We start from the raw sequence: 13,749 nt of genomic DNA, 5'->3' as shown, positions 1-13,749 counted from the left end.
TACACATACATTAGTATAGCCAGGCATACATTTAGTATCCTACTCAAATCGGTCTATCAGAATATCATAGCATACAAATCAGAGTTTAATTAGCCCTTACCGACCTTACAGTAGGCCCACAGTCGATCGAAGTGACCTATGTGACCCAAGGGAAAATTTCATAAAAATGGGCCCACATGCCTGTGTGGCCCACATGCCTAGATTGGCCTATACGGCCTGGCCCAAAATCCACATGCCCGTGTGGCCCACACGTCTAACCTGACCTAGCCTGTGTGGCCCACACGGCCACACTCGAGCCACCACACAGTCGTGTATTGTGCACGGCCATGCTTTCATCGACCACACGGCCATGTCTCGTACATGGCCAGGCACACGCCCGTGTACTGTCGACATTGGCCAATTTTGGCTTTCGCCAAAACTCGTTTTTCTGTGTTTCAAAAACACAGCTGGTTCGTTTAAGACGCTACAACAACCACGATCCCTCCAAAACCTAAGAGTCGACATAACAATGCTCAAAATTAGTCTTAAAACATAATTAAACCGAAAACTCGAAACCAACCATCGCGCAAATCAAGCTTATCACTTACCCCAACACTCCGAACGATTGACTACGATTCTGCAAGAGTAGAATCATGATATTCCCGATTCGTTGCTACCAAAACAACAGTATAACCCCAATCAACGTTGGAAAAAACACAAGTTACAGAATAGCAAAGCCCCACTTACCAGAACGTGCAATGAAACCGAAATAACAAGAACAAAGGTGTGACGACCAACAAAAAGGAAACATAATCGAAAAGGAGAACAGGAAGAAGAAAACGGAAGAGAAGTAGAGGCCTAACATCAATTTTTTCTTAGAAGAAGGGAGAGAATTTCTAGAAAAAATAAAAGAAACCAATACTGATAACCCCTATATCCCATATTTTTCTCCTACTAACCCCCTCTCTCTCAGACTTTCAATACGACCGAAATTCTATCAGTCAGTAGAGCAAAAATTAACACCCACACTCGTGCAGGGATTCGAACACAGAACCTCCAAGACGCCAACACCCTTACCACTCAAACCTGCATGCTCATTTTGATATGAATTAACAGACAATTTTATAAAAGCCCACTGAGCTGGTAAGGCTTGGATCCCAAAAATAACCAAATTCACAAAGGGTGAGACTTGAACCCAAAACCTGTCAAACACACCCAGAACACTTAACCACTGAAGCAAATAGATATTTGTGTCAGGTATTTACAGAACAGAAATAATTATTAAGGGCGTTAAGCTTCAATGAGCTTACTTGTGTTATTTTTGTTCTTGTAGATACTTTGAAGGTTGGACGGTCGGATCGGCACTCAAGTCACACTATCCACTCATTTTCGGTAGATTTTGGAATGTTTATTTTGGATTATATGGCATGTAATAGGCTTATATGTCATTACTATTGATTTGGATATGTAAAATGTTAAATATTATCTTAAGTACAAATAGTCAACTTATATATGATATATGTGAATCAGGTAAGATGTTTTAATGCAAATATATATGGTATGTGTTAATAGAATGTTGTGTTTGGAGTGCCTATGATAGGCATATTGGTTAGGTGTTAAATTTTGTGAGTTGATAAGTTGTGGTTGATGATTCATATTAATGTATAATTATATATACTTGTGGTATCAATGAGGATACATTGGTTAGGCACTTAGGATGTTGATTTAGCATATTTTTAGCTTGTTTAATGTCACTTTGAATAGGTCTTTTGACTGGTAGATGGGTTACTTAGAGTCCAAGTAAACTTAAATTGGAAAACTTGTTATTTAAGGTTTATTTTAGGTCCACATGGCTTGAGACACAGGCGTGTGACTCAGCTGTGTGAGACACACGGTTTGGCAACACAATCGTATGTTATCTGATGAGTTCTTTAGGGTGCAAGTCAGTGAGTTACACAGCCTAACACACGGCCTGACACAAGAGCGTGTAGGGCAACTTAGAGAGTTACACAGCCTGGCACACGAGCATATGACATGGCTGTGTGAATACTCAGAGAGTTACACCGGTAAGGACACTGGCTGGAGTACGATCGTGTGTACCTAGTTCACTCTTTTACCATAACATTTATTCTTTTTTTTATTTATCTTAATATCATAATCATATGATTTTCCATTAAAACTACCTATTTGATTATAAAACACAGCAAAAGGAGAAAATATTTGCACAGAGAAAGAGAGAGAGAGAGAGAGAGAGAGAGAGAGAGAGAGAGAGAGAGAGAGAGAGAGAGAGAGAGAGAGAGAGAAGGGGAGAGGGGGAGAGAGAGACAAAACTATGTTTGGTTTTACGGTTTGGAGTGTCGGTAATTTATTAATTATAATTGTATTATAAATAAGTAGCAAAATATGGGATAAATGTTTGGAAAAATTGAAACCATAAAAGCTAAATCTATGCTATTTCATCAAATTATATTGTAATTTTAAACGTGGTATAAAATTATCACATGTTGATACAAATGGATATTGGTGTATAACTCTAAGTCGATTACTTCTTAGTTTTTCTGTTTTTGAGCCATTAGTTTTGACAAAAAATCAACTTTTAAATCAATAGTTATAGAGGTAATATAGATTACTTCTTAATATTTCGGTTTTCTTTTTAAATAAGGTAATTTAATGTTAATAATAATATTCCTAAATTCTTCTTCAAGTGAGTAGAATTTGGTTAGATATGAGGAAAAAAATCTGAGTTTGTATTATACGAGGATCACCACTCTAAACCTCAATTCCTTAACCTTGAATCCTAATGAGCAAAATAATTCCGCCCTTTATTCCAAAAAGAATAATCATAACAGTACCTGCCAACTTTGGAAATTAACCTTTTCATCATTGCATTACAAAAACAAACAAACTTCATATCCAATTCTAATTTTACAGACATACACATGAAACAGTGACCATAAGAATGAACCATGCACTACCCATTTCAATCATCAAACACTCGGTTTTCAAATCTAACAGTCGTAAAACTCACATAGTTATGGAGTATCCAATTCCTGAGAAAGAAAATTCAAGACCGTGTACCACTGTTTATATCATCAGGAAGTGGAATTGCTTCTGTGAAAACAAACCGTTTGGTGGCATGGAACAGTTTAGCCAGCTGCACAACTGCGGTTTGAAAGGCACTTGTCCTTGGTGAAACAGCATCCGGAAGTGCTGGCATACATTCGGGATGGAACTCCTCCTTGTTGTAGGTTTGCACAAACAATGTCAATACTGCCCGACAAAAGATAAATCTGCAAATTTGATACAAACTAAGTTTTAACTGCAAATTGTCAAATAGTCTTGGTTACAAGTCCTACTTGCCAACGCATGAGCAAAGAAATTCTAGATAGAGGGCAACAGTCATGATTCTCACATCAAATATGTACATTTATGTTACTTGGATTCTAGTTTCAAACATAGTTGTATACTACTGACTGAGTGGTGACACATTGTGGCACTTTCTCCAATCTACTGTGGTGGGGTTGGAAGAAAAAGGGAAGAATAAATCCAGATTTGGGGACATCATTTAAGTTCAGCAGAAACCAGTGTAAAAAAGCACTAGACTAGATGTCAAAATGGTTAGACCCGAATTTCTAGTTCAACCGGTTGAATTGTCCAACTCATTTAAATGAGTTTTTAGATATTTTAAAAAATTTAATGTTAAATAAACATTAAATGATTAATAGAAATGTACATTTGACTTGATGATGTTGGACTTACTATAAAACTAAAAGGTTTAAAATTTCAAATATCATCAATGTAAATAATAATAATAATAAACATAATATTAAACTGGTTTTCCCGATTAAATTGGTTTTCTACAGGCTTAGTCAATGAACGGTCTCATCCAGTGTACAAGACCAATTAAATTGCCCACTCCCAGTCCAACCACTTTCAATTGGCTGATCTAGTTCAGTTTCAACACTAGAAAGAACCAAGCTCAAGTGTTGCAAAAATATTAAAAAGTGAGACTCGTTAACCACCACGTTATAGAGAGACTGAAAAACTTTAATGCAGATGTTTGGTAGAATTTCATAAAAATCAAGAAACATTTTTACCACATGCTTCCCTAAACATTTCAACCCTCACAATTGAACACAAAATTACCTAAGAAGAAACCGTCGTAGGAACTGATCTCCAAGAATCTGTGCCCAGACAGGATCAAGGTTATCCGATGTTGCCAATGTCAAGCCCCAGTCATTTAACGATGAAGAAAGCAGGCTTTCAGCATGTTTATATGTGTCCTGGAATTTTTCTAGCGCTTAATATACCAAACAAATAAAACGAAAAAGTAGAGGATTTCTTCCTTACCATTTCAATATCAGAGCCTGAAATACCAAGCAACAGACAAAAAGCCTGCAATGGAGCTGTTAGAAAAATTGTGAGTAGGCTACCAACTGAGTGACGAGAAGCATCACTACTGCCAATTGGAAATGAACAGTTAGGGGACAGAAGCAATGCAGCTCGCTCTCCTTTCTCAGCTCCACTAATAGCCTGCAGATGTTTTAACACAAGACGAGCTCTGACATGGGTTTGATAAGTAAAATAGGTAATAGAAGATACAATTACAAATTATGCACAATAAAAAATATCAACAATAAACGAGACATGGTTTGACACACTTGCCTTAAACACCTCGCTGGCATCACTTTCAATTATTATAAAAAGTGGTCTTCTTGTGAATGGAATTAAGTCGCTGGGGTAAATACAGTTCAATCCTAGAAATGAGGTATTAGATGTTAGGACAAACATTCATAATTCTAGAAGACAGGCGTAATAATGTTAAGACTATGAATAAATCAAATTATTAAAGGACTGACGTAATTCTCAAATGGAAAATGAGTAAGACCCAGTACAAACATAAATATTAAAAATCTGAAAAATAAAGACCAGCCATTTAGGAAGCTCCTTAAGCATTTAGATTATGCCAGGAAGAAAGTTTCAAACATACAAACAATATGCTTGGCATGATTCTTGGTTGCAAAGCATTAGAAACAGCAGAGATGTTGCATATTACTTTTTCACATGATGAGACATGTTTGATAAAAAAAAAACTGTGAGAAAGTGAATCCTAAAATTAACTAGTACTAAAACCTACTACCATTACAACAAAAACAACAATGTAGAGAATCATTGAACAAGATCCCAACAAGGCTATCAACTGACTGGCATTTGCATGAGTTATGACTTTACAAAATGACATGCCCAATAGACCTTAAGTTCATAATGGAGAATAGTTTTGCGAGGAGATAGGTTATATATGAAATCTCTTCAATTCATCCCAAAAGTATAGATTAAGCCATCAAATAAGCTAAACAATGAACACAATAGCAGATTATATGTACGAGATTGATAATTGCTCAGAACTTTGTGCATACCTCCACTCCCGCAATTACCAAACTGCAAGCAACCAGTATGGTAACTGATGCAATCTCCTTTCTTTTGACTTGCCGAAGGGTTTGGGCTATTGCTTGGTGAACTCATAGATGAAGTGGAGGTTCCATCTGAGTGAATTGTATGAGATTGAAAGTCCCTTGTAATATTTTCTGCTGCGTTGAAACAGGTCCCAGAACCTGAGGGAGACAAAGTATGTCCAGTTGTTCCTGAAGCAATTTATTATAAAAGGCATGAGCAGCTGCAATTATGATAATGCACAGGGAGAAACATGGCAAGCATGAGCCAAAACTGACCACCTGAAGCTGACAAATATACCAAGAGAACACCATCAGGAGGGAGCTCCTCACAGATGGTTGCCAGAACCTGCTCACAGAAGGTACAACAACATAAAACATACTACAGAGCAAGAAAGGTAGCACGTATAAAACCACAATTTTATTAGTAAACCCCAGAGTCATTGTTGACGTTGGCAGATGAGTTACATAAACAAGCTACGTCATTTGTGTCAAAGTAAATGGTTTTACTATATCCCTTGACATGCAAGAAAAGTCATGTACTCATGTACAAAGTATCCAGTAATTCTTAATTCCCTGAAGGGTAGGAAAATATCTCATTAATGGACAGAGAAATGGTAATTTGTCAAGGTAATAATCTCCTTTATCTTCACATAAATTTACAATTAATACTTACTTAGATATGTTATTGAGATAAAACACAATTGATACTCACCAGCAGCTTAGAAGTACTGCATTTTCTTTTGCATCCCTATACTTCTCCTGTACTAATACAGAATGCAAGAGCCTAAGTTGGTCTTATTATGAACTTGGCTTCACTTAAAAATTGAAATGAGTTTATGATATCCTAATCCAATCAATCACTCAATACCTTTACTCTCCTTTCATTTAAAAGGTACACCCATTGGAAAGTTTGACTGCAACACTCCAGCTCTTCTCTCCCTCTCCCATATTTCTAGCGCCAAAAAATACTTATTTCATTAAACTTTATTCTTTCCTGGCCCCAAAAAAATTTTAATCTATTGCCATCTTATTGTAATAATTACACCTCCTCAAAACACAACCTTTAGGATTCGTTGGCTACTAAAAGCAGCATTATGGAAGCCAACAGCAACCTAAATGGCCCCAAAACTAAAACCTGAAGAAAATATCTATTCACAGGTTTTAAACTTACCGCAATAAAATGTGTTAGAGATGGACGATATAATACAGCTTTTCTCGGGTTTGGTGGCAAAGTAGGATCAGCAATATCTTGGGAGTGGTTAATGCGACTAGATCCTAAGGCTCCATTCTGACCATTTTTACCACCAGCTGACAGGTAGAAAGAACCACTGGGCTCCCATTCCAAGCACTGAAGCATCCTAAAGGTGTCAAGAGTGAGCTCTGAAAATTTGACCTGATCAAGAATAAACAGGAGAAAAAGATAGATTACAAACTATTTTTAATTCATTATGACAAAAGTAGAAAAATGAATTCAACATTTTTAATTTGACCTGATTGAGAGTAAACAGTAGAAAGAGATAGATTACAAGCTATTTTTAATTCATTAATTACGGATGTGGCAAAATGAATTCAACATTTAAAGCTATATATACATATATCTGCATACATGCATATAGCAGACGCTATACCATTTATGAGAAAGACAGGAAAAACAAAACCTTCCCTAACCTCGTTATGATGGTAGCTGCTCAGCACAGCATCCCGCAATCTCAAATTCTTTCTTGCAACTGGTGCAGCAACATGAGGTAGAACATCTGGGTGAGGGTCCAGTACAAGACTATACCTTAAAGGCCTGATATTCATAAAAGCGGTGTCAGCTTTCAAAAATCTTACTATCTCCTGAACCACCAGCTTCCATTCTTTAAAGTCAGTGTCCTGGAGAGAAACTGGGTTACAATCATTAATCTGGACATAAGTAATCACTGTCATTCAAAAAAAACCAAATCTCAATATTAAAAGGAGATTTGGAGGTTCCTAAAAGAACATCTAACATCTGAATGAAACCATCACCAAATGACAGGAACCATGGAAATTTTAAAACATTGGATTATAGTTACTTCCACAATCAAAGATTACTATATTCTCTGTGAAACTTTGGATTAATTTTAAGAGGGAAAAAAACAGAGGTAACATATCTTTCACTCAAACCCACACATAAACCTCATGCTTAATATCTATTATGACTTGTTTATTCCATGATATGCTACTAATGATGTTGATTACCTCTTTCTTCCATAACTCAAAAGTCAACCTTCCCCCCCCCCCCCAAAAAAAAAAAAAGCCCAAAAAAAACGTGAAAAGAAGCATATAAATAACTTCATCTTCACAAAATGCAATCTTATTTAAGGCACATCTATATTTCATTAGCTGTAGAAATGTAGCCCTGCAAAATTAAGCATGCATGGTTACGTCATAAAGACCTGGAAAGTCCTCTTGCATTCATCAACCAACATCTTCAGCTGATTAACTAATTGATGCACCATTTCTCTCCGGTTTAGAACCAAACACACCATCAAAAACCTAGCTAGAAACCTCAATTGTTTATTTGCAAGATTGAAATCCTGAAATGATCCCTCTTTGAAATACTCCCTTGTCAATATCGCCTCGTAGAAGATATATGCCTCAGACAAGTAACTCGCTTCACTTGTTCGCATATATTGTCCATAATAAAGCTGACCAATTCGTGATGCAATCTCACCAATCTCCCATCTCTTAAGCCCTGCTTCAACTAGCTTCTGCCGATTTTCCTGCTGAAACTTCCACAACTGAGTGTAGACTTTGAATACCTTGTAAAAGTATGTATCGTACCTATGAAGTAGAAACCAAATATGCTAAGTTCATTAATAAATTGTCTTTCAATTAATGTTCCACAAATTATAGTTCCATTTACACAATAAAAGAACCACACTATTTCAATTAACTAAAGTTCTCTTCAATTATCTGTTTGAAGACTCATCGTCTACAATTCTCTGTTTCCTTCCCAAATAATTCCTAACAGGCAAAAGCAAGTGGTAAAAGTAAAATCATAATTAATTAAAAAGTAATGACAAAAATGCAATATCAATTCAAAATAATTATTCAATATTTATTAAAAATATATATTTTGTTATCAGAAAAAAGTTAGAACTTCAAATTTAGTTGTTTGAATCATAATTCAGTTTCGCATCCAAATGCATTATTGCTTTCTGTTTCAGGAAAGAGAAACGAAAAGGCAAAATTAACCACCAAATCGAACCTCCAAAAATAAAGGAAAACGAAAATAAGTTTGCATAATCCAATAATTTGGTTTGACATCCTAAATAAACCATTCTCGAAAATAGATTTTATAATTTTTTTTCTCTCCAATAAAATTATTTACCTTTAAAATTGCAGAAAAATCAAAGAAATTAAAAACTACAAAATCCTAATTCCCAAACGACGATAAAAGTAAAGAAAAGTTTCACACAAAAAAAATTATATATTATACCTGTTGCGCTCATAGTAAGGCAAGTCTCTGATCTTCGAAAATTTCTTATCAGCTTTATCAACTAAAGTCCAATACCTCTCGCTCACCGGAATATTGCTACTACTGGTATTGTTGTTCATCTGCTGCTGCGACATTTCCTTCTCTTATTTTTCTTTGGACTTACGAATGTGCTCCGTTGGCTTTCTCACATGGCCGCTACCCCAACTCTCTCCGGCCGAATTGGAGGTCTTATTTACTCGGATGATCTAATCGTACAGGGTTACCTGGAAATTCGAGTGAAATTAAGAGGGGCGAATCTAGAATTTGATCAAAAGAATAGAGGAGAGGTTTTTTGGTTTTTGGTTTTCCCTTCAATATTTAGTGATCGCACATCGCAGTAACTGTCTGTCTGAGGTTTTGTGAATTTATCAATTTCACTTTTTCTTTTAGTAGAAAAACAATTTTGGTAAAGCTCACGGAGACTCCAAAATAACATTCGTCCTATTTTCATCACTTTAAAAATTTTAATTTAATCACTTTATTTTTTTATGGATTTCTAATATTGAATATTAAAATTGTTCATAGCTAGGGCTGAGTAAAGTAAAAAATTTAGGCCTATTTTTTAGGTTCGAGATTGACTTAATCCGAAAAATGAGCCTAAAATTTTACCGAAATCTATCTTGAATAAAAATACTAAAAATCGAGCTCAGTTTACCTATATTAAAATTTTTTATATTATTTTTTATATAAAATAAATTTAAAAAATATAATACACCATATACACTAAAAATATTAAAATAAATATTTCCCAATAAATAAATAAAAATTAAAAATATATTTAAAGTGCAACTTAACAATAAAATAGCTCTAAAATAGAAGCAAATTTAATAATAAAATAAGAGTTATACAATATCCAAATAATAATAACAAAATAATAGTAATATAATAGTGAAATGATAGCAAAACAATGAAAAAATAGTAAAAAACAACAGTAATTTTTTTGGCAAATTCTAATAGGTCGGGTTCGGGACAAAAAAGCTTACCCGAGGCTTGGCCCATTTAGAAAATGGACATTATTTTTTGCCCAAGCCCATTTTTCAGGCCTATATTGTCTATGAAATTTTAGCAAATTGAGTGATTGGCACGTTGTTTTGTTTGTTGACTTTTGACTAAAGTTTAGGGACATCCCTATAATTAGTCCAAATCCCCCCTAAATTTTATAGAGAGGTTCCTAAACTTTAGTCAAAAGTCAACAAAAAATATCACATGTCAGTCACTCAATGGGCTAATGTGCCATGTCAGCAATCCGATAAAAGAAAATGAAAATTTTAACGACAGTAACTAATTCGCACAATTATCTTATTTAAAGTGACTAAATTGTGAACAAAAATTTGGAGTGACTAAAATAGGACAAACCCTATTTTAGAGTGACCATGGGTATAGTTTACCCAAGAAATTTTTTTTGGCTAAATTATAAATTTAGTTATTTATGTATGTATAAAGTATGTCTTCGTCATCAAATTTTATAAAGTTACGATATGATTACTAATTTTATCAGTTTTTACATTTTGATCACTAAGCCCAATATTTTTTAAAACCAAATCGGTAGTCAAACCGATCAAGCTACTGGTTCGTCAGACTAATTGGTTTGTCGGACCAATCGGTGGATTAAAACCATTCAAAAATTCAAAAATTTTAAAAATTTTGGTTGAATTGATTCCACCGCCAATTCAATCAATTTTTTGTCAATTCATTAAAGTGACTTTTCGAACCGGTACCCAGACTGACTCTTAGTTCAACCAATCCAACTAGTTAAGTCTGGACTTATTCAAACAACATTACTAAGCCTTTAATTGCAATTAACAATGCAATGATATAAATTTAATTATTTATTTATGGTTTAAAATATGTTTTTGTTATCAATAACTTAAAAAAAAGGTTATGTTATAATCGCGAAAGCTATCAATTTTTTACATTTTCATCCTTTAATGGTGTAATGGCATTAGTCTGACTTACTCAATCATCCGAAAATTTTAGGCCAAGTTGCATTGTAAATCCTTATGGTTTTTTTTTCTTTTCGATCAATTTTATTCATTTTCTTTTATTTTCCTTTTCCTTTTTGATTTTTTCTTTCTTTCTTTCTTTTTCTTCTCTTCTTCTTCTCTCTTTCTTTCACTAAATTCTCTCTTTCATAACCCTAGCTATTATTACATGAGGGTCCAACTCAAACGGGTGAAAGCACAGATGGGGAACATTAAAGTAAATGATGAATGCTTGAGAGATAAGCAAACGAAAATAAGAGCAAAGAATGCGATGGATTGAAACAAGAAACTGAAATGATCATTAAACTTAGGACTCAAGTCCAGCTCGACAAGATGGAGATTTCGTTGAAGCCGCTAAGCTCAGCTAGTTCAATTTCTCCAAAGCCCAGTTTTCATTATAAAAACTATTTTTCATGTGATTAATTGAAACTGCAGGTAAACTTACTTGTTTTTCTACCTTCTAAACTTTGGTGGCAGGTAAACTGCAGGTCTTATGTTTTGGTCAGCCCCAGACTGGATTTTATAGTTACAAATGTTTAGCATTGTTTTTTTAGAATACATTTTATGTATGTTTTGGGCTGAAAATCAGAATAGTGGGATCAAGTTTGGTTTCAATATTGTGCAGTTGAAAATGCAATGGAATTTCATAAACAAAAATGGGTCAAGTGTTGTTTTGGTTCTTACAAAAATCTTTTGCTCTTCTGCTTGTCATGGTTGAATATTACTGTTTTGAACATAAATTCAAAACGAAAATGGACCAAATCAAAACATAAGCAAGAACAAGAAGGAAAGTTAAACATTGTTAAGGAAGTATTTTTTATAATTGAGTTTTTTGAGAGGAACATGAGAGAATAAAACAATTTATTAAAGTAAATACTTGGGATCAAACCATTCGTGGCACGTTTCTTCTCTTTTCTCGTCTGCCTTTGTGGCTAGTTTCTTCTATTGATCTTTGCTTTTTCTTTCTTTTGCAGGTCTTGTTTCTTGGATACGATGGAGGAAGACATGGCGGGTCTTAGACTCTTAGTATTAAAGATGGGGAAGAGGAAGCCTGGCAGATCAACGTTGGAGAAGATCAAGATAGGTTGGGTAGTAAGGTATTTTCTAACTTCCAGTGTTGTGCATTTTTAGGTTAGGCTCGTAACACTCCTCACTAGATCTGATAATAGGTCTGAACATCAGTTACATTTAAGCACATAATCTTCTTTTGAAATTATAGTCATACACTTATTTTGTAACATTTTTATTATACATTTATACACTACTAAACTCAAGTACATGCTATCTCTAAAGTCCAAATTAAATTTATATACATACCAAAAAAAATTGGTATTGTAAGTTGGATTAGTAATGTGATCGAAGTTGAAGTAACAATCATTATAAAGTAATCCACATACCTTCAATGTATTTTCTTCCACCTACACGTTTAAACAAACACGTTAAGCTATTTGAATAACTTAAGTACTCAATTGAATTTAATCTTACTATATATATATAATTTAAATATTTTTTAATGACATTTATTCACATAGTTTCTTTCACTAATATACTTAAACTTTTAATTTATTTTCAAAACATAAAATCATTTAAATTAACTTTATAACTTATAATTTTTACTATCACACATATATCACTATAATATTTTTACTTTCTCATATCACTTTTGCAGTTCTTAGTGAATCTTAAAGGAGTTCCAATCAGTTAGAACATATAGTATTTTAATAAATTCCATAACTCTAGGCCAAAATAAAACTCTCAGACTTTAATGAAACTCTGATAATATAATTCCAGCAAATATACGGAACTCCATTAAACACATTACATAACTCATTTCTCCTTTCCCAATCCCCTTCAAACCCCCGCAACACTAGCCTGGTTCCCATCTGAACCCCCAACCCCTCTCAACTCCAAAATCATTTCATTATCACATATCATATATCTTCTAAGCTTATTAAGACATTTATTCATATAACACTTTCATTTTAAATCATATAAACATATGCATAATATTTTCATTTTTACACATTCTCATATTCACTTTATATAACATACTTGGCATATCACATATATCACTCTCTATCACATTACTTATTCACTTGGAATTACATGACCACATGCACTACATCCTCACTTCATATATTAATTCAAATGAACACTAACGTATCACATATTTACAATACTTTACACTTTACATTTTAATTTACTTTCATATAACACTTTGCTTTCATAAAACACTTCATTCAAATGATTATTTCACTATTTTAGTACACATAATAACTTTTGAACATTTTACAATTTAGTTTTTAAATTTATAAAAATTCAGTAATTATTATATCACCTTAAACTTCATTACTATCGCATAACATTTCATTTAAGTCTTTAATCACACTGTTGGTTTCATATAACACCTTTTATACGCTTTACAATTTAATCCTCTCTATAGTAATTTCAATATAATACATCTACTTACTTATCAATTTATGACAAATAAATAAATTTTCACTATTATAATTTAATCCTTAGTTTCATTAAATTCACTAATCAATAAATTATCACTTTATCATTTTTTACTTTACTAACATACCTTTATTGACATATTCACAACTAAATTCAGTATTCATCATAATCATATCTTTTTCTTTTTTTTTTATATTACAATTTTAAACACTTAAAATAAAATAAACAAGCTTGAACTCAATTAAGTACTTACCTATTTTTTTCACTTGAATTCAACCTTTCTCTTCTCTTTCCTATGCTTACCTTTACTTTCTCCTTCAACTAATTGATTTCCATGGTAAAAAATGATCTCATAACACTCTAGGATATGAAA

The 13,749-nt window shown here is 33.5% G+C and overlaps 1 protein-coding gene across 2 annotated transcripts; it reads right to left on the bottom strand.

The window, feature by feature from the left end:
- Window positions 1-2,780: 2,780 nt before the first annotated feature.
- Window positions 2,781-9,408, bottom strand: LOC107893109 (protein SCAI). 2 transcript variants are annotated; one of them, XM_041085451.1, is made up of 10 exons: window positions 8,899-9,408; window positions 7,853-8,240; window positions 7,101-7,307; window positions 6,604-6,825; window positions 5,709-5,778; window positions 5,397-5,621; window positions 4,645-4,736; window positions 4,330-4,512; window positions 4,126-4,262; window positions 2,781-3,269 (listed from the first exon to the last, which is right to left on the bottom strand). In XM_041085451.1, the coding sequence occupies exons 1-10, from the start codon at window positions 9,030-9,032 to the stop codon at window positions 3,044-3,046; spliced, it is 1,884 nt and encodes a 627-aa protein (XP_040941385.1). In that variant the 5' UTR covers window positions 9,033-9,408; the 3' UTR covers window positions 2,781-3,043. The 2 variants fall into 2 exon arrangements, with proteins under 2 accessions (XP_040941385.1, XP_016673521.2); XM_016818032.2 differs by having other exon boundaries at window positions 5,712-5,778; window positions 8,899-9,356.
- Between the last annotated feature and the right edge of the window lie 4,341 nt (window positions 9,409-13,749).

This window comes from Gossypium hirsutum, chromosome A13, assembly GCF_007990345.1.
Source record: "Gossypium hirsutum isolate 1008001.06 chromosome A13, Gossypium_hirsutum_v2.1, whole genome shotgun sequence".
Taxonomy (NCBI): domain Eukaryota; kingdom Viridiplantae; phylum Streptophyta; class Magnoliopsida; order Malvales; family Malvaceae; genus Gossypium; species Gossypium hirsutum.
This window is presented reverse-complemented; position numbering and strand designations above follow the sequence as displayed.

What these genes read in the sequence shown, in the direction of transcription:
- LOC107893109 (XM_041085451.1), bottom strand. Translation starts at nt 9,032, where the DNA reads ATGTCGCAGCAGCAGATGAACAACAATACCAGTAGTAGCAATATTCCG. An exon ending in CTCTAACACATTTTATTGCG is followed by an intron (nt 5,779 to 6,603) that starts GTAAGTTTAAAA and finishes TTCTGTGAGCAG; the next exon opens with GTTCTGGCAACCATCTGTGA. An exon ending in ATGCCAGCGAGGTGTTTAAG is followed by an intron (nt 4,513 to 4,644) that starts GCAAGTGTGTCA and finishes AAACATCTGCAG; the next exon opens with GCTATTAGTGGAGCTGAGAA.